Source organism: Topomyia yanbarensis, chromosome 3 (assembly GCF_030247195.1).
Source record: "Topomyia yanbarensis strain Yona2022 chromosome 3, ASM3024719v1, whole genome shotgun sequence".
NCBI lineage: Eukaryota > Metazoa > Arthropoda > Insecta > Diptera > Culicidae > Topomyia > Topomyia yanbarensis.
Genome location: NC_080672.1, coordinates 422,166,568 through 422,188,235, shown reverse-complemented (window position 1 = coordinate 422,188,235; position 21,668 = coordinate 422,166,568). Strand labels below are relative to the sequence as shown.

General features: G+C 45.5%; 2 protein-coding genes across 4 annotated transcripts in view; both read right to left on the bottom strand.

Moving 5' to 3' along the window:
* Nucleotides 1–4,288: 4,288 nt before the first annotated feature.
* Nucleotides 4,289–7,052, bottom strand: LOC131688393 (uncharacterized protein K02A2.6-like). The gene is made up of 4 exons (XM_058972600.1): nucleotides 7,022–7,052; nucleotides 5,908–6,980; nucleotides 5,773–5,831; nucleotides 4,289–4,949 (listed from the first exon to the last, which is right to left on the bottom strand). Exons 1-4 carry the CDS (start codon nucleotides 7,050–7,052, stop codon nucleotides 4,289–4,291), a joined length of 1,824 nt encoding a protein of 607 aa, XP_058828583.1.
* Nucleotides 7,053–14,049: 6,997 nt separating this feature from the next.
* LOC131693565 (arfGAP with SH3 domain, ANK repeat and PH domain-containing protein) overlaps nucleotides 14,050–21,668 on the bottom strand; it is a 97,236-nt gene continuing 89,617 nt past the window's right edge. For all 3 annotated transcript variants that reach the window (XM_058981486.1, XM_058981488.1, XM_058981487.1), the window contains exon 16: nucleotides 14,050–15,621. In XM_058981486.1, the coding sequence (XP_058837469.1) occupies nucleotides 15,424–15,621 (198 nt within the window). In that variant the 3' untranslated portion in view covers nucleotides 14,050–15,423. The remainder of the gene's footprint in view (nucleotides 15,622–21,668) is intronic.

Sequence of the window (21,668 nt, the reverse complement as noted above, 5' to 3'; positions counted from 1 at the left end):
TTTTTTACGCGGATTTTCCAATAACGCGGTTTTTTACGCGGTACGTATCCCCCGCGTAAAAAAACCTGGGTGTAAATAAATTGCTTTACAAAAACTTAATCTGGTAAGTCACAGCTGTCGATTGGCGGTCCATATGTTTTCTTTGCTGTGGCGTATGTAATGGTTTGCGCAGCCACGAGCCGCTGAACGGTGGTTGGCGGAATAGGGGGTCCGAATAGCGCCGTACACTCATTTCACACAGTGGTGAACGTCTCGAAAATATCTGTGTTTTCACCCAAACAAAAATCATTCTATAAAATAGGAGCCTCTAGCGGTTGTATACCATTCCCCCGAAAGCCATTTCCCAGAAAGCCATTCCCCAGAATTCCCTTCCCCAGAATGTACCATTCCCCAGAAAGACATTTCCCAGAATGTACCAATCCCTAGAAAACCATTATCCAGAATGCTCCATTCCCCAGAAAGTCATTACCCAGAAAAGTTAATGTTTTTAGTAATTATTTGTGGTTAAGCCAAAGGTTTGCGCATACCTAATTCAAGGAACTTATGCGGTGTTAAGCTGCTGAGGATGTGCCGTCGAAAGCAGCGGCCTCCGCAAGCATACATGTTATCCTCCCGTATAACCGGTTTACTCGAACATAGGACTTGGTTCCTTCTTTCAAACATGAGCAGTTCTTTGCATTTGTACGCCAAGTAAATTGCACGCAAACTTGTGATCTTTTCGTCTGCCCGGTTTATTCAAACATATATGTTGATTCCTTTTTTGGAGTCTTGGTTGAATCCATTTCAAAATCGAAATGAATGCATATTTTGACAAATGGTTTCGTGGGTTTTTAGAGCATTTATCTTTCTTTTGTATTGGGAATGTTTCGTACGCAAATGTACGATCCAATCGAATGTATTTAGTCCAACAGGTTGCACTAAATACATTCGAAAGTATTTTCATACCTTACACCAAATGGTACTTATACCACAGAGTTACAGACATAATAAATATGGCACCACTGACATATGCGCAAGTATACGGTGGATATACCAATTGTTCCTGGGCCTGAAGGTCAACTAATTTGTAAATGAGTGGTTGGAACCGGCCGAATTGGTGCAACGATATTTTTGCGAGGAGCCTCTTTCGACGGCTTATCCTTCAGCTTAACATCATGCATCAGTTCCTTGTCTTTGGTAATGTACAAAGTTTTGGTTTCGCCACATAACCTTACTTACATAACACTGTTTCATTCTTTTGGATTCTAAGAAGGAGGCTACCGCTATCTATGGTTGTTGTCAAATGGCACTGTGAAACACACCTGTGCTGAATTTTGCGATTTGTCCTATATGTATATTTATATTATTAAAAGAAAAGTAAAAATATTGCAATTGTCTAATGCTGCTATCAGTGCACTCTTCGAGGGGAGCAATATGGCCAAGGCCAACCTACTGAAAAAATGTTTTGATTTTCATCAAAAAAATTTCCCACCTCAAAAAAAAAGTGTGGGAAATCGTTATAACTGTGGAATGAACTTATGAACCAATGCTCATTCTGGATATGGTTTTCTGGAGAACAGTTCTTTCTGGGGAAAACACTTTGGTATTTTAGTTTCTGTGGAATGGTTTTTGGGGAAAGTCAGCCATTCTTTATTTTAATTCAGAATAAATAATGTCATCCTAACTTCCGGTTTCAACACAATGCAAATCATTTCAAATGTGACCGAATCGAAGAATATCGTTCGATGGAAGTGGAACGACTAGTACGTTTGAAAAGATCAAATCACTAAAAAATTAATCTTTTCTGGGGAATGACTTTCTGGGAAATGGTGCATTCTGGGGTATGGAATTCTGGGGAATGGTACGTTCTGGGAAATGACTTTCTGGAGAATAGTATATTCTGGGGGATGATATTCTGGGGAGTGGAATTCTGGGGAATGGCTTTCTGGGGAATGATTTTCGGGGGAATAGTATACAATCGCCTCTAGCTTTCCAAAACTCTTACCTTTTATTTTTTCACTTTTATTTGTTGCTTTAATCACGGTTTTTCCATTATGATGACTTTTGTTTTGAGAATAACAAAAAACGAAACACGTTGTATCTCCTTTCTACAAAGAACAAACAATGAAATTCAGCTCTCAAAATTAATGTTTCAGAATAGCGGTTCCACGAATATGTAAGAAAGAAAGTCTTGCTATTTTCTGAGCAATCCAGGGGGCCGAATTACCCCCACTGTCTTAATAGCCCCGGGTTACCCTATTGATATAACTTCCAATATAGGTTTATATACATTCGATTCGCCTTTTGTTATCTCCGTCATCTATGAAAACTGTTCCGGTTCCGAGCGTTTTCAATAAGTAGATGATCAGACTATTATCAAAATAAAAACGCTTGTAAGAACGTAGCCAGGTCTGTCGAAATAAGCGGGTCTACGTCATGTTATATCCCTAAAATAACCATGTGTCCGTCTTTCCACAGTTGCTTTATGCCATCCAACAGCTCAAGAACAACAAAGCAGCTGGCAAAGATGGTATCGCAGCAGACCTCATCAAGTTGGGCCCGGAAAAGTTGGCCACTTGTCTGCTCCGGATAGTAGTCAGGATCTGGGAAACCGAACAGCTACCGGAGGAGTGGATAGAAGGGGTGATCTGCCCCATTCACAAGAAAGGCGACCATTTGGAGTGTGAGAACTTCCGAGCGATCACCATTCTGAATGCCGCCTACAAAGTGCTATCCCAGATCATCTTCCGTCGTCTATCACCTAAAGTAAATGAGTTCGTGGGAAGTTATCAAGCCGGCTTCATCGATGGCCGGTCGACAACGGACCAGATCTTCACCGTACGGCAAATATGCTCCAGAAATGCCGTGAATACCAGGTCCCAACGAATCATCTGTTCATCGCCTTCAAGGCGGCATACGACAGTATCGACCGCGTAGAGCTATGGAAAATCATGGACGAAAACAGCTTTCCCGGGACTGATCAAAGCAACGATGGACGGTGTACAAAACAGCGTAAGGATTTCGGGTGAACTTTCCAGTCCATTCGAATCTCGACGGGGACTGTGACAAGGTGATGGACTCTCGTGTCTACTATTCAACATCGCTCTGGAAGGTGTGATGCGACGAACCGGGCTCAACAGCCGGGGCACGATATTCACGGAATCCTGCCAATTTGTATGCTTCGCGGACGACATGGACATTATCGCCCGAACATTTGGAACGGTGGCAGACCTGTACACCCGCCTGAAACGCGAAGCAACGAAGGTCGGACTGGTGGTAAATGCGTCCAAAACAAAGTATTTGCTGGTAGGCGAAACCGAAAACGACAGGATCCGGCTAGGAAACAGCGTTACGATCGACGGGGATACCTTCGAGGTAGTGGAAGATTTTGTCTACCTAGGATCCTTATTAACGGCTGACAATAACGTGAGCCGTGAAATCCAAAGGCGCATCATCAGTGAAAGTCGGGCCTACTATGGGCTCCAGAAGAAACTGCGGTCAAGAAAGATTCACCCCCGCACCAAATGCACCATGTACAAAACGCTTACAAGACCGGTGGTTCTCTACGGGCACGAGACTTGGACCATGTTCGAGGAGGACCTGCAAGCGCTAGGAGTTTTCGAGCGACGAGTGCTAAGGACGATCTTCGGCGGTGTGTAGGAGAACGGTGTGTGGCGGCGAAGGATGAACCACGAGCTCGCTGTACTCCATGGCGAACCCAGTATCCAAAAGGTGGCCAAAGCTGGAAGGATACGGTGGACAGGGTATGTTGCAAGAATGCTGGACAACAATCCTGCAAAGATGGTGTTCGCTAATGATCCGGTTGGTACAAGAAGGCGAGGAGCGTAGAGAGCACGATGGGCGGACCAGGTGGAACGTGATTTGGTGAGTGTTGGGCGTAACCGACGTTGGAAAGCTGCAGCCACGTTATTATCGTGGATGGCGCAACTTGTCGACTTGCGTTATGAATCCATATTTATTAGCTTCTGCTAACTTTACTTTAAATTTACTCCAGCGACATTGGTTGTGTTGTAGCCCTGTGCGCGGGGTAGGTCGGGAGCCTTGTTGAATAAATAAAAAGGACACTAGCGTACAGACTACATAAAATACTTTTAATAACGATCGTTAAATAAAGAGCATGTGCTCAACGGACTGACTGATGACTGACTGGTTAAATAGTGGTTTCCGCTTATGGTGGCATCTCGGAGTGACAGCAAGAATGTCACTAGAGAGCCTAGCGCAGAGAGTGGCGGATGGCAGGGCAGAGTTGCCATCGCTCCAGTTTTGGTTGTCTCCAACATCTCCCCTCTTAATAAAGGTGGTATGGGTCAAACCACTGCGGCGCTCTTCGAACTTTCGAAGATCGGCGTGGTAGTGCTGCCACCGGATCTGCTTCAACTGCTGACTCAAATTCGGAAGATGTTGCATGTGATGACGAAGACAGTGGAGAAAGTGATGGACTAACCACCGATTCAGGCGGCTGATCACAACGAGGTGTCGACGATGCACATTGTGAGGTGGTTGGCTGCAGCGTCGACGATAACAGCGATGTTGTATCAGTTGGTAAGTTCGGCAGCTTCCAAACGTCCAACAGAATATCCAAAGATAACTGAACATATCTGGTTTGCTGTCCTACTGTGTTGGTGGTTGATCCTGCTACAGTTCGACTATGGAGTTGATTAATATGCGAACGTAGTATTCGACGGTACTCCACCCAGATATTGTACATCACATCACCAATTCTTTCGACGATCACACCTGGAGACCATTTCCAACTGTTTCTTGCATATATTTTGGCAAATGGTGGATCATTCCGACTGAAAAATCTCAACTGGCTGTGCTGCTTCTCGATTGGCTTCGGTTCAGGCGCAGGGGGCGGCCGAAGTAGTTCGAGACAGGTTCGGATCTTGCGACCGAACAAAAGTTCAGATGGAGATTTGCCTTCAGGAGCCGAACGGTTAGGTGTGCTTCTATAAGCGAGCAAGACGGTATCCAACGCATCAGTAATTGATCATCTACCCTCTTGGATTTTCTTGACGGCCCTTTTGAAAGTGTCTACAAAACGCTCAGCTTGGCCGTTGGATTGTGGATGAAAGGGGGGGGGGGTGTCGTGATGTGCTCGATATCGTTGATAGCGCAAAACTCAGCAAATTCCGCACTCGTAAATTGGGTACCGTTGTCGGACACTAGAGTCACTGACATACCAAGTCGAGCAAAATGGCCACACAGGATGCTGATTGTAGCCGTAGAGGTGATTCTTCTGGGTTGCACAATCTCCGGCCACTTGGAGTACGAATCCACTGCGATGAGGTAATATTCGCCTTCGATGGGACCGGCAAAATCTACGTGAACACGCTGCCATGGGGGCCGGATGTTTTCGGCCACGGTACAGGAGCAGCGCAAGCAGGGGACCGGGAAACGGATGCGCAATGCTGACACGCCTTTACATAACCAATGATATCATCATCTATGGAGGGCCAGTAGACGTAGCTTCTGGCGATTGCTTTCATCCGCTGCATGCCCGGATGTCCACGATGAAGCTGGTCCAAGCATCGTTTTCGATACTGCGATGGAATGACGAGTCGTTCAGCAAACAGAATACACCCATCGACCACAGTAAGTGACTCCTGCCTGGAGTGAAACCGCTTAAGCTCCGGATCGACGGCTTTTGATGAAGGCCAACCGTCTTGTATGTAACGGAAGACTTTGCGAAGCAGTGGATCAGCTTGGGTACTCTGTGCTACGACTCTGAAACTGAGAGGTAATATATTAACAGTATCAGCGGCTACTGACCTTACATCTTTTTCGAGAATAATGCTCGCAATGACGTAATCCTCCTCTGGCTTGAGATGCTGGTTGATTAGACGAGACAACACGTCAGCGTTGCCAAACTTTTCGATTGACACGTACTCAATGTCAAAATCGTACAATAGCAGATTGAGGGCGAAACGTTGCAACCGGTTTGCCCTTCTTAGAACCAAAAATTCGAAGCAGCGGAGCGTGGTCGGTTTGTAGACGGAATTTCCTACCGAAAATCATTTTGTGGAACGTGGTGACTGCAAAGATGATTGCTAAAACTTCGCGATCGGGCTGGCAGTAGTTTTGTTCCGCTTTCGTGAGTGCTCTGGAAGCATGCTGAACAACCTTGATGGACCCATCGGGGAATTTGTGACTGATGGTTGCTCCGAGGCCAACGGATGATGCGTCAGCTGATACTATAATCTCCTGTTTCGGGTCGTAGTGTATCAGCAGAAGTCCCGAGGAGAGAATCTGCTTGAATCGCTCGAACGCTTGCTGGCACTCCTGATTCCAGACGAACTTTGTCTCCGACTTCAGCAAGTTGTCGAGCGGATAGCGCAACTGTCGCATGTTGGGCACAAACTTGCCGTAATAATTTATCGCCCCAAGGGAAGAGCGAACACCTGAAACGTCAGTGGGAGGAGGTAGCTTGGTTATTGCATCAAGTTTTACTGGATCAGGTTGCAATCCACGTCGGTCGAATATATGGCCCAAATAGCGTATCTGTTGCTTACTGAAGCTGCACTTTTCGGCTCTGATGGTAAAACCAAAATCCTGAATCCGCTGAAGAACTGATTTTAAATTATGGTCGTGCTCCTCTTGTGTTTCACCGCCAACGATGACGTCATCGAGATAACCAGAAGTGCCCTTAAGGCCGGCTAGCATGGTATCGACGAGCTGCTGAAAAGCACCAGGTGCTACCTTTACACCAGGTGGAAGGCGGTTGTAGTGGTAAAGACCACGGTGTGTGTTAATTGTCAGCAAATGACGGTACTGTTCGTCGGTTTTCACCTGTAGAAAAGCGTCCGAAAGATCAATCTGGCTGAATATTTTGCAGTTAGCCAGCTTGGCAAAGATGTCTTCCGGGAGTGACAATGGATACTGATGAAGCTGCAAAGCGGAGTTTAGACCTGTTGAATAGTCTTCGCAAATTCGGATGTTGCCATTTGCTTTGCGCACTACGACGATAGACGGTGCCCATTCTGAATAATCGACCGGCGTGATGATATTGAGTTTTTCCAACCTGTCCAATTCCTGGTCGACTGACTGTACATTGCATACGCTTGGCACAAAAACAGGCTTGCATTGTTCCTTTACCTCAAATTTTATTGTGATCCGGTTGCACAACCCGAGCTTTTCGCTGAACACTTTTAGCACAGAGAACAGACATCCATGATCGAGCAAAAATATTTAAAAAACGTGTGTAAACATTTAAATTAATATACGAAAAACACTAGCGCCGCCACACCATCCTATCCCAACTATCCGTCAAATCGATTCCGGAACCGGTTCGAAATCCTAGATGGATTCTGCATGGAATCTAGCTCAAAGAAAACAACCGATTCCGACTCTATCGGTTGACGTATTTGAGTTGGAATTCATGCTGGAAGTTCGAATCGGTTCCGGACTAGTTTGACTGGGTAGAGGAATAACCGCTGTCAATTCTGTCGCACTCAGCCACAAAAAACATGACGACAGTAGCGCACCTGGTTTAGATATCCAAACTACCTTCGAAACCGTTAGAGATTTTACACAAGTTGAATGCTGAAGATGGACGTCTGTTCTCTGTGCTTTTAGGTAAGTAGCTTTGAGCGTTGCACTGGTGGACGGGGTACTAGTAACTTGGCAGCAAAAAGTATCCATTGGTATGGACCACAAATTAAAACTATCGACTAAATCAGATCCAAGCAGGTGTAGTGGTTTCTAGCTGACACGAATTATCTGCGTGCGTGTGTTCTCGCCGATAGTGATGGCACAGTTAAATTCACCATCAAGTGGCAAAATGTTTCCAGATGCTGCCTTAGCTTTTACTGTTGCTGCTGACAACCTTGGGCTGCCAATTTTCTTCCAGATCTGCTGGCTGATGACGGTAATATCGGAAGCCGTGTTCAACTGAAGACGAACATGTGTTCCATCAAGGGTATCAGGAATCAGGAATCAGTAGCGTCTGGCTCAAATGGCACGTTCCCCATGTTGATCGAAGATTTGTGCCTTGCCAAGAATCGTCTTTTCATCATTTTCCTGATGGGAAGGATTGGGGAAGTGGTAAGGTTAGGGGTAAGGATAACAACGACACAGAACAATTAAAACAGAGCATTCTGCACCCCCGGAGTGATGCTGAACGATCTGCAGGTGCTACAACAGCAGGAATAAAACTTCCAACCCCCGGAGGGATTTAGAACCTCTACTCAAACAGTGAGCGGATATATCAACACCCCCGAGGGGATATTGAGATAACAGAACGACAACACCCCCGAAGAGATATTGTCATTCAAATACGGCTAAAAAACTATAGCTCTTTACCACACTGGGTTAGGAACAAAAGCATATCCTTAAATTTCAGCTCTCTGTACATAGGTTCATCTATGTATGGAGAACCAAAAATCCGGATGCGCAATTGCATTAATACAGGGCAATTGCATATCAAATGATATGATGTTCCGTAATCGGATTCACAAAGATCACATGAATAATACTCAGCGCGCTGAATAGTAGCCATGTGATAATTGAGTTTGCAATGTCCAGTCAGTGCCCTGACCAGAATACTGCAGTTGTGCTTGGAAAAATGCAGCAAATTTCTTGACATTTTCGGATTCACATCCGGCAGAAAAGCCTTTGTTTGAACGCAAGTTTGCAAGCTACGCCAATGGTTGGCATGTTCGAATGCAGCCCAAGAGCGAATCTTGTGCTTTATCCAACTTATTGACAGTGGTAGAACTGGTTCTGGACCAACGAAATCAGTCGCAGCGCCAGCTCTAGCCAATTCGTCCGCCCATTCATTTCCAGTAATACCGGAATGACCGGGTACCCATAGAAGGTAGATAGCATTTGAAATGCTAAGTTCTTCGATTTGAGTTCGACATGCGATTACTAATTTCGATTTCGAATCTGCCGAACTAAGTGCTTTCAGGGCAGCCTGACTGTCAGAGCAAAAATAGATTCTTTTACCGCAAATTTCCTGTTGAAGTGCGGATTGTACGCCACACAGAATCGCAAAGATTTCTGCTTGGAATACGGTACAGTATCTACCAAGCGAATGAGATTGGTTTAATCTCATTTCATGACAATAGACACCAGCACCGGCTCGGCCCTCCAACAAAGAACCGTCTGTATAACAAACTACGTATTCTTCAAGTTGTCGCTCCATCCAGCCAGACAGCCATTCCTCACGAAGAGGAATTCTCACATTGAAAGTTTTAGAAGGAAAACTACATGTGAGTGTAAGGTCACTGGGAGCAAGTGTATATTCATCCCAAGTAACCATTTGGGGCCACAGTCTTGTGTGGCTAGTTACACGATATATTGGGTTACTGTTCCAGAGCCCAGTAACCTTAAGACGGTATGCACAAGAAAGTGCTTCTTGTTTCAGAAACACATGTAGTGGTTTTATGTTCAAGAGTGCCTCGAGAGCAGCAGTAGGTGTTGTCGAGAACGCACCAGTCATCGCCATCAAGACCATCCTCTGAAGATGGTTTAACTTTGATTGGATTGTCATGACTTCTCCCTTCTGCCACCAAACAAGGCCACCCGTATGCCAGTATTGGTCTAACAATTGTTGAGTAGATCCACTGAATGTACTTGGGTTTGAGTCCCCAAGATTTGCCGAAAGCCCGTCTACATTGGCCAAAGGCCATGCAAGCTTTCTTGATCCTGAAATCGATGTGAGCTGTCCAATTAAGTTTTGAGTCGAGAATTACCCCAACGTACTTAACTTGATCTTCGACAATAATTTCAGAGTCAAAAAACTGCAATGGACGAGCTCCGGTTGTAATCCTTCGTTGCGTGAATAGCACCATTGAGGTTTTATTTGGATTAACTGATAGTCCAACATGAAGACACCACCGCTCAACAACACATAAGGCTTGTTGCATCAAATCAAAAAGTGTGTTAATGCAAATACCGGTGATCATTATATGATAATCATCGGCGAAACCATACGTCGGAAACCCAAGCTCATTTAGTTTTCTCAACAAGCTATCGGCGACAAGGTTCCATAGAAGTGGTGACAGCACACCACCTTGAGGACATCCGCAGACACTCAGTTTCCTCATCTCTACTTGTCTTAACGATGAGCACAGATGTCGGTTGCTAAGCATTGCGTGTATCCAGTTCGTGATATATGAAGGTACTCCATGATCTCGTGCTGCTTCCAAAATGGATTCGAAAGACACGTTGTCAAAAGCACCTTCAATATCAAGAAAAACTCCTAAACTTGATTGCTTTTGTGAAAAAGCTTTTTCAATGTTGTAGACAACATTGTGTAACAGGGTGATAGTAGACTTCCCCCGCTGATATGCATGTTGCATTGAATGCAGCGGGTGCTCGCCCAAGCTACCATCCCGAATGTAGTGGTCGATTAAACGTTCCATTGATTTGAGAAGGAAGGAGGTCAGACTGATCGGTCTAAAGCTCTTTGCCTCCTCATAAGTGACGCGGCCACCTTTGGGAATGAATTTGACAGTTATTTCCCGCCACGCTAATGGAATGTATCCTGTTGCAAGACTGCAAGTAAGAACCTTTTTCAAAATATGCTTGAAGTGTTCATATCCTTTTTGTAGTAGAACTGGAATAATTCCGTCCTTTCCCGCAGACTTATACGGAGCAAAACTTTCAATCGCCCATTTGATCGATTCGGTTGTCACAATTCTACGAGCAAATGCCCAAGAATCAGAACTGCCTGAAAAGAACTCAGGGGCAGTCGTCAGTGATGGCTCCGTACAACCTGGAAAGTGTGTGTCAAAAAGACAGTTGAGTACTACATCTTCGTCAGATGAGTATTCACCATTAGCAGTTCTAATGGAACTGACATGAAAATCTTTCGATTTCGAAAGTAACTTATTTAATCTAATAGTCTCGTTGAGACTTGAGACATTTGTGCAGAGGCTTTTCCAACCACTTCGCTCAGAGGATCGAAGGGCATTTCTGTATGCTTTGCGAGCCACCTTAAATGCCTCCGACCCGTCCCTGCGTCTGTGATTCCAAGCTCTCCTACATAACTTTTTGAGTCGAACAAGTTCGGTATTCCACCAAGGTGTTCCTCTAGAAGCACGCATAACTCGAAGCGGACAAGCCTCTTGGTATGCTGCTACTATGAGTGAGCTTGTTTTATCCACGACCTCATCCAAATCACTTGGAGATTCAATCGTCGGAAGATACCCATGAAACCTAGTCGCCAAGCCCTCTTCGTAGAGGTCCCAGTTCGTAGATTTGGGATTACGATAGGTGACGATATCTAGCGAGACGTTTAAATGATCAAAGACGATGTACTTATGATCAGATAACGACGGTTCGAGCTCGTTTGGTACGAGCCAGTTTGTCAACTCATGCGTAATACTGTCAGAGCAGAGAGTTACATCTAACACCTCTTCTTTGCCAGCTCGTGCAAAAGTTGGGCGGTTTCCTGCATTAAGAATGTGCAGATTTGTACTACTTAAGTATTCCATCAATTCGGTGCCTCTCAAATTGATATCAGAGCTGCCCCAAATTATGTGGTGGGAATTTGCATCACTGCCGATTATGAGAGGAAACCCATTTCTGCCACAGTATGATACAACCCTTTTGAAATCATCAGAAGGTGATGGTTCATTATGCGGCAAATATGCCGAACAATAGACGTATTTCTTGTTTATGTTGTCAACAGTCATATTTACCATGACAGTACAAATATCACGAGTTGTGAGGTCCGATATAAGACAAGCGTCAATTGCACTATTCACGTGGATTGGTCATGCCATTTTTGTTGAAAGCTACGAAGACGGGGTTAAGTAGCTTTCCAACATAGAAGTTTCCTTTATGGAAATACGGTTCTTGAACCAAAGCTATGGAAGCTTTCCCTTCCTGCACAAGGCGAGATAGATTCATAGTTGCTGTACGTTTATGCTGAAGATTAATTTGTGCTACTCTAACCATATTCGATTACAGCACTACACATTTCATCATCAGCACTTGTTGTACAGCAACTAGAAGATACCAAACACGTTGGCTTATAATCGCATATAGCGAACCCCGAAATGGGTATTAGGGACATGAACATCATTTGAGTCCCACGATTTGCGAAGAAACGAACGTCCACTGTGTCAGAGATTCGCATAACACAGCAAGGGTAAGACCCACGACACTCCGTGCGCGACTGGCATATTTTAGTCCTGCCAGCCAATCAGTCCTCGGCACGGAGTAACACCTTGACTTGAGGACTCCTGTTTTTAGTCGCCTCCTACGACATGGGAACAGGAACCCAGTGGATCAATTCTTGGTTGACATACTTCAACCCGCCGGATGCCACACGGCCTCTAGGCTGGTTTTGTCCGGAGAAAGATAATAGAGTTATCAACCTCCTAGTGGACCACAGCCAGTGCTGACAACCTTGGGCTGCCAATTTTCTTCCAGATCTGCAGGCTGATGACGGTAATATCGGAAGCCGTGTCCAACTGAAGACGAACCTGTGTTCCATCAAGGGTAACGGAAACGAATTTCCTTCGCTTTTGCACGTTGCACACATTAACGACGACCATTTTGCTTGCCACCGAATGCTTACCCTTTCTCGATGAACGTTGTGACTTTTTTGAACTGTTGCAGTAGCCTTCACGATGTCCAAACTGCGTACATTCGGAGCATTTGTGGTTTTTGAAGGTACAGTCCTGTACGTAGTGAAATGCACCGCAAAACATGCACGATCATAGCATTGTCATGTTTGAGGTTAAGAAGACGCTGGCATTCTTCCGCTAGCTGCTCCAACGTGACGCCATTGTTTTCCTCAATTCTGGAAAGCAGCCGCGTACGGGTTTCTGCATCGCTTTCTGCTTTCAGTCCGCAAACGTAGGTCAAGCATTTAAACTGCTCTTCCGACAGCTTTCCCAACTCAAACTCAACGCAGGCTTTATTAACACGGCGAGCGAAAGCAATATGGTCTTCAGTCGGGTGCTCCGAGATTTGCAACGTTCTATACCGCCTGCTTATTATCGACTCTTTCGACTGAAATAAATTTTTCATCTTCGCTACTGATTGGGCAAAGGTGTGTTCTTTCGGAAGTTTCGGTAGAATAAAAGAAACATACCTTTCATGTTCAACTGCGCCCAGCTTTCGCAGCAGTAACCTGACTTTCGCTTCGTCGTCCAAACGAGCGGCACCTTTCTCGAATAAATCTTCATACTTGCTGTACCAAGCCGCAAACGTGACGCCTATTGTCAGCGTCGTAGCGAAATTCCTTCACGTTGCCTGCCAAAGAGTCAAGAATTTGCTCTGGGTTGGGTGGTATTTGTACGTGGATAGATGAAACTGCACTCCGGAAAAATGCTTGCTGCTGCTCGTCGTTTTGCTGCTGCCGCTGGAGAAACTGTGCCATTAGCTGCTAGTGCTGAAGCTGTTGTTGCTGCATCAGGTGCATGAACTGCACGATGAGCGGAACTGCTGCTGGTGGGACCTGCTCCCGGTCATTATCATGTGGAATTTGACCATTCTCCATGCTTCTTCTCCGTTTTTTACGCGGGGGTGAGGGAATTTTGAGGTTACTTTTCGTAAATCGAAATTTCACCAAATATCCGCTAATATACTCGTCGCCACTGTTGTAGCCCTGTGCGCGGGGCAGGTCGAGAGCCTTGTTTAATAAATAAAAGGGACACTCGCGTACAGACTACATAAAATACTTTTAATAACGATAGTTAAAATAAAGAGCATGTGCTCAACGGACTGACTGATGACTGACTGGTTAAAAAGTGGTTTCCGCTTATGGTGGCATCTCGGAGTGACAGCAAGACTGTCACTAGAGAGATTAGCGCAGAGAGTGGCGGATGGTAGGGCAGAGTTACCATCGCTCCAGTTTAGTTGTCTCCAACAGGTTGTAACTCCTGCCTACGCATTACAGACGATTTGACGAACGGTTGATGAGATTTCATGTCTACTATCTTGTTGGGACAGTTGTTCTCTGAAATTAGCTGTGCTGAAAGGCAAAGACGGGACATATAATTATTGTGTTCACCCGACTGGTATGAGAAACCTGGTGGTTATGCTGAAAAGATGATTCGAAGTAAACTATAAACATCCATTTCCATTTGGTATTTAATTATTCATTTTTATTTTCAGTTTTCATTTGCTTAATTTTGATGTCTTTCCGTGTTGATTGCAATGCGATGGGTTTTTTCGCGCCTTCAATAGTTTGCCATCTACCTTCACTACTTTCCATGCAACATTGACTCACACCTAATCTGCAGTAGTAGCAATAATTTGCTTGCCGATGGTTCGGTTAATTTTCTTTGAGTATGTATTTAGGTGTTACTATTCTTGCAATAACACGGCTGTTCGTCCTTTTTGTCATTTTTTCATTATAGCTTCAACAGTAATACTTATTAGGTAGATAATCATTAATAGTGAACTATCTGGTTGTTGTTGTTGTTGTTGGTTTCTACGGGCTATGGTTCTATCTTGAGGAATTTTTGGATCTACTGAGGAATCAAATTTGATTGATGAAGACAGGTTCACTGTTTCTATTTACGCTTTTACTTTTTGCTCGATGATTCGAAGACGACAATTCTATTACACATTGAGTAACGGTATCTATATGATTGGTATTCTCGGGAAGCGGCTTCTACGTTCCATTCATCAGATGGTTTGAATTGCATTCGTTTTTCTATTATTATGGTTTTTATTATTCTTTCTTAAGTTACGATTTTTTGTCTCTCTGTATACTGGCACATAAAGTTTTTGTTTTGCTATCCACAACGACAACTTTTGCTCAATTCAGCATTTTTAACTCTTAGTATATATCTTAGTATATATTTATTACTCATATTTTCTTTCCATCCATATGTTTATATAGGTAATCAGTAATAGTTTACAAACAGTATCTATATACGCCTTAGTTTTGTCCTTTTCTGTCTGTTTCACTAAAAAGAACGACCTTGATTCAATTACTTTTCGTACTGGGGATAAATGCTTTGCTCTTAGGTTCAACATTTTCATACTTCGAATGAAATGCCTGTATCGATGAAGTTAATGAGAGATACAAACTAAATCTGTTGTGCAAGAGTTGATTGACTATAAAATTGAGAAAAGAATACTTTGAGCAGTCATATCGATGTAGGGAGATTTTCCTGCATCATAAAGATTTTTTTTTTTTGAATGAAATGAAGCAAGATGCACAGCACACTAATAATAAATAGAAAATAGTTACACTTAAATAATGGTGCATTTTAGACTTGATCTTCATCAGCAGACTTAGAATAATCACTCTCTTTGCTTTCTTTCGAATTTGAAAAGAAATCCCTTTCCTGTGGGTTTTGAGACCACACACTAAAACAACCGATTGAAATGTCCAAATGTGTGCTCCATAACGTGTTTCGAAGCTCAGCTCCGAATGCGGATTTGTTTGTTTGTAACATTTTTTTTTCAATCACTAATAGTAGCCTTACATTACCGAGGCGTTCCATCGATTCAATCGTTCAGCATCTGCACGAAACTAACCGGAAACATGCCCCGCCGGGAGCTGTCCCCCTCGATTTCACCCTCCATCCAGTTATCGTCGTCCGTCCGTTCGTTGAGCACAAGCAAAATTTCGCCCTCCTTGAATTCCAACTCGTCGTCGTTATCGGCGTTGCAATCGTACAGGGCCCGGCATCGCCGGGGACCGGTCTGGAAGGGAAGATTTGCCGTGAGATGCATTTACTTAACAAAAAGATATACGATATATTTTTGAATTGAATTTGAGTATTTTTTGAAGTTATCCTGGCATTGATTACTGTCGCCTCGCTACGTTGATGGACAAAATACTGATGAACTGAGACTGCTAAGGGATTGGTTTTACTGTAAATTTATGTTTCTGTTTGACAAATTTCATCGCAACTATTCATGACTAGTAACGCACAGGTTTTTCGTTCATTTTTCCTTTATTAGTGCACGTACACCTGACCAGGCGCCAAACCGACTTTTTTTAGAAAAAAGACTGGATTCATTAGATTCGTTTGAACCGCTTCGTTCCTAAGAATCAACGTCATAACATAAACAGTTTGAAAATTTTGAGATACTCGTAGGTATTTGAGCGCAAAAAAAACTCAAAAAGAGTTACCCAATATTCACTCTAGCATGCGGCTAATGCATAGAACAAAGATGAATAAGGTGCAAAGAGGCGCATTACACTATCTAACTTTGCAAAAGTTGAATTTTTGTATCTCGAATTCTTCTCGTCAGTAACTAACAGACCGACATCCCGAGCAAATTCTCATGGGCTCTAATAACCCACAGCCCCTTAAAAAGACCATTAATATGATCAGTTGCAAATTTCACAACCATGAAAATACCATAAAATGGTCTCAATAACCCATAGATACACCAAAATAAGGTTTATACATGGGATCTACTATTGTGATGATGTTTTCATGGGTTGATCCCTTTACAGACTATCAAAATACCATATAATTGCGGTAAATGTGGACCATAACCATGGGATTATTATAGGCTTTTCGTTCGCTGTTTTTAGATAGCATTAAAATTTTTTCAAGAGAGCCCTGAGTCGAGAAAAAATGTACAAAAACTCAAAGATCTCAGGGAACGGGTTTGGGCTGCCATCACCGGACCTGCTAGAAACTACTGCTCTTGCCTAGAACCCGGCACTACCTTACGGCATTACTTCGGGAAGGAGTTTTTATGTACATAGCACCCACTCTAATTCTACTACTTAGTAATTCGTTCCTTCAGCAGGGTTACAGCACCACTCCTCGACGCACCACCAGTTCTTCACCATCTACCCAGACTGGCAATTTCTGCATGGCAGTCGGAAAGCTGACTGTGAGTCGAGACTTAGTGCTCCTCCCCTACGAAGACAATCTGGACGGCAAACTTCAGATTGTTTAGTTTACCGAGGAATTCGGCTTCCTTGTACCATTCAGCACCGCTTCTCCCTTCTCGTACCTTACACGTTGAGCCGACTTGTTCGCGAACTACGCGGTATAATCCCCGACTATGGACCTAGCCTACTCCGACGGAGAATTCCCCGGCGAGAGAAGTTCTCTCGAAACCGAAACAACCAACCAGGTGTCGAGGTCAGTTCGGCGATTCAGGTGGAGTAGGGCGTCCGGTTCGCTGGTGCCCCGATGACCCGCGACTGTCTCGTCGCGGTCTACTCAGTCTAGTCTCTGGCGGTGAATCTAACTTACGCCGACAGAGAGTTTCCCAGCGAGAGAAGTTCTGCCGATATCGATTCTTCTTTGGTTTTCCTCTCGTTCCATTTCGCCCAATTCCCCAATGAGCCATTCAGCTCCCGACTTTACTTGTTCGCGAACTACTCGGTCCAGTCCCCGACAATGGATCAAGCCTACTCCGACGAAGAATTCGCTGGCGAGAGACGTTTTCCCGAAACCGAGTGGTAGATTTCTCACGACATCGATGTTCATTTCCGTGAGCAATTTAACTCCCCGCTTCGTCCCGATCTACGCGATCTAGTCCCCAGCGATGAATCTAGCCTACTCAACGAGCCAGCCAGTAGGACCATCCTGTGATTCCGAGTGGAGCGTAGCTTCCGGTACACTGGCGCCCCAACGACTCACTACTAACTATTTGACGCGGTCTAATCCCCAGCGGTGGATCTGGGGCCCTATTCTCACAGTCACGTCACTTGGTAACTAGAAGGAAATTTTCTTCTAGACACTAGGTGACGTGACTGTGAGAATAGAGCCCCTGGCCTACTCACGCGCTACCCGGAAGTGTCGTGATCAGTCCGGCGATTCGCTGGCGCCCCGACGTCGCGTACTACTCAACTGGTCCCCGGCGGTGGTCCTAGTCTACACCGATGGAGAGTTCCCTGGCAGCGGATTTTTTCTCGAAACTCAACTTCTGGTTTCATGGTGACTTTCTAGCCAATGGCGCTACTTTGTTGGTCCCTTCGACATTTCCTCTGAAGTTCGGAGAGTATACTCGTAACCACTCTGTTGACAGCGTCCAAAGCATGCTCGTCGTGGCACATCTCTTCGACGATATTGTCAACTGTCACACCAGGTATACCCTACGAACTTCTTCGAATCTAGGGCATTCGAAGACCACGTGTTCCGGTGTCTCTTGCACGTTCACAGACTCCGGGCAAAGGGGTGACGAAGCATGTCCAAACCGATGCAAGTATGTCCGGAAGCATCCGTGCTCGTACAAAAACTGCGTCAAATGGAAGTTCACCTCTCCATGCTTCCTATGCACGCAAGCCGACACTTTTGGGATGAGTCGGTGGGTCCACCTTCCTTTCTCAGCGTTGTCCCACTCTTGCTGCCCACTTAGCCAACTAGTCCGCTCGGACCAGTCTCCTTGCATTTCTCCGCTGGTTGCCTTCCACGTCCTCAGCCAGAGTTACGCAAATGGGAATCATCCCGGCAATTACGCATACCGCCTCCGACGATATCGTTCTGAACGCACTCGCGACACGAACAGCCATTAGGTGAAAAGTGCTTGTCAACTTCGTTCAGTTCCACTTTGAGTTCAGCGCACATGCCGGTACGCCATACCTCAGTATTAAGGATGAGACACCCGCCAGGAGAAGTCTCGTGCTGCCTTTTGTTCCTCCGTGATTCGGCATGATCCTTGCCAATGCGTTAGTTGTCCTCGCAGCCTTCTCACATACATAGTCGACATGGCTGTTGTAATTTAACCGATTGTCGACCCTCACACTCACGTGCTTCAGCGCACGCATCAATTGGATGGATTGTCCCCGACGTTGATCTTGACACGCTGGATTTGTTTACGGTTGCTGACCAGCACTACCTCGGTCTTGTGGTGAGCCAGCTGCAACTTGACATCAGCCATCCAGCTTTCCACGATGCCTATTGTCTCTGCCGTCAACATCTCCATCTCTTCAAGGGTCTCGGCGGTTATCGCCAGGACAACATCATCTGCAAAGCCGACGATTTCAACTCTCCAGGGCAGTTCCAGTGCTAACACTCCGTTGTACATTATATTCCAGAGCGTTGGACTGAGTATGGAGCCTGAGGTACTCCCGCCGTGATCCCCTAATCGACCTCTTCCCCATGTTAGTTTCGTTGATCAGTACTCGGTTCTGGAAGTAACTTTTCAGAACCTTACATAGATGGTCCAAAACCCGCATTCTGTGCAGTGCTACGGCGATAGCACTGTTGAATGCGTTCTTCACGTCTATCGTAACCACGGCGCAGTAGCTCCGCGTTCGCGATGACTGTGCGGATGGCTTCCACCGTCTATATCCCTTTCCGGAACCCGAACTTCATCTGTGATAGTCCGTTCTCACATACTGACTTGAGAATGACCCTTTCCAGCAGGCATATAGGCCGATACGATGCTGGATCTCCTGGTGGTTTCCCTGGGTTTGGCAGCAACACCAGTTTCTGGATCTTCCATTTATTCGGGAAGTAGCCTTTGTCCAGATATTTCTATAGAACAATCCTGAGCATGTCCGGAAACGCCAGAATCGCAGTCTTCGGTGCCACGTTGGGGATATCATCCGGTCCGGGAGCTTTATTCGCCTTCAGCCCTTTTGCCACTATAAGGAGCTCGTCGTTGGAAACTCGATTGTCACCAGCATTTCCACCATCTGCAACAGCGTACGGTGTAGGCGGCCAGGCGGTTGGGTCGTGCTTCGGGAAAAGACCCTCCACGATAATTTGCAGTTTGTCGGCGCACATTTCGACTGGCGTCATTGGACCCTTGATCCTGGCCATAACGACACGGTAACTCCGCTAGCGAATGACGGATCTCAATAGTAGCATGTCTGTAAAAACCTACGTACTTGGAGCTATTGAGAACTAGAGCTACAGGTCCAAAGCCCTGGTAAAGGAGGATGGTTGTGATGATCTGGGCCGCGGTCACCACGTAAAGCAAAAACGGTCATAACCCCAAGTCCAAGGCGTGAAGCGACCCGTACCGAGGGATGAGTGATCGAGGGGGGCGAAAAAGATGCTCGATCGTTAACGGAGCCTGTGGGGTACCTGGGCAACCCCCACAGTAAGCGTCCTTTACCACGTTACTGCGGAGCTCTGGCGTGGCGGAGCTTTCTTTCTCGCGCTACTCGTGGGATCAATGAGCGAAGTGAAAAATAATAAAAACAAACGGAGGTGCCGAACCTCTTTGCTAAAGGTGGTTTGATGAGGTCTCCCCCTAGTGGGGAGAGTAGTGGAGCGACGGGGGCTGCATCCGAGAGCACCAGTGACCCCCAGCAGTGGTAGAAAATAGCCCTACCAACGTGCTGGACGGTCCACTAACCGCGATGTGGAAAGTGGTGGAGCAGCTCGATATTATAATCGAGTTCACTAACGCGAAGCAAAATATCAGCAAGGAGCTGAAACAGAGCCTGCTGGTGCTCCGGAAGGCTGTTCGTGTCGCAAGACAGGAACAGCAGGCTTACGCCAAGAGGGCGGAATGTCGGGAGAAGTCCGACAGAGAAACCCAGACAGTGGCCTCCAAGAGGGAGGGAAGAGAGAAGGCCGACATAGGTACCCAGACAGGGGCCTTCCCCTTCTATGGAGCAGCCAAGTCGCTCGAAGCGGCGGCTGAGTTCCCTTCGAAGGGCAAGCGCAAGACGACGTCGAACGCGAAGCGTCCTCGGAAGTCACCAGGCGAGGGTGCAAAAAACAACACCGTACAACGTGTACCCATCACGGCCAAACGCCGCTTGGTCGAGGTAAACCGGAGCGCAAATGATCTCGCCGGGCAGAAAGAAGGCACCAGCAACTCGGCGCAACCGGGGCAGGGGGGCGTAAACCCTTGGACGTTGGTCACTAAGAAGAAGCCGACACCGGCACCGGATGCACCGCGGCCCGCGAAGAAGGCCAAGGACAGAGGCGAGGCCTTGTGGTTAAAGACCGAGAAGGACAAATATGCCGACATCCTAATGTCGATGAGGGCGGCCGAAAGCCTCTCGGCCCTTGGGCAAGACGTGCGCAGCGTGAGATGCACCAATACAGGCGAAATGCTTATGGTGCTGAAGCGAGGCGCACAATCCAGTGCAGTTTATAAGGCCTTGGCCCAAGAGGTCCTGGGTGAAGGCGCCCAGGTGAGGTCGTTAGGGGCGAAAATGACTCTCCAGTGTAAGCAACTGGACGAGTTCACGACCGCAGACGATGTCGCACAGTGGCACGACGAGTGACAAAACCCCAAAAACCAATGTCTCTCAGTTTGAATAAAGGTATCTCAAAATTTTACTATAATCGGATGAAAAATGAATTTTTAACACGTCGTTGAAGCAAGTGATGTCGATGATTTCTGTTCAATTCAATTCATTAGAATTGTTAGTACCTTAGAATTTCAAATGGCGATATCTCAAGAACTACACAGCCGACTGCAGCAATTTTATGTTCATTGGAAAGGAAAATGAATATGCTAAACTATAGATGTGGGATTTTTGTGCAAAACTGATTTACGTTTGTTCTGCATAAAAAAACTCAATTGAAAAATTTCATAACATCAGTAATTTATCTATATACGTCTTCCAATTTTTGAGATGGTCTCCCATGGGTCACTTATCATGAATCTGACTCAAAATTTGGTGTAGTTTCAAGATATATAGGGCCCATCTTGCGCATTTTTGCGCCGAAGTTGGTATATCTATGTTTTTGAAAATACCCATATGGAGACGCCCTGTAGCTCATAAATCTTCTTACAAATTGGTTGCCTAAACAACATTATATTACTGAAAAATTAGTGATTTTTACTAGTTTTGTCAACCATTTCTG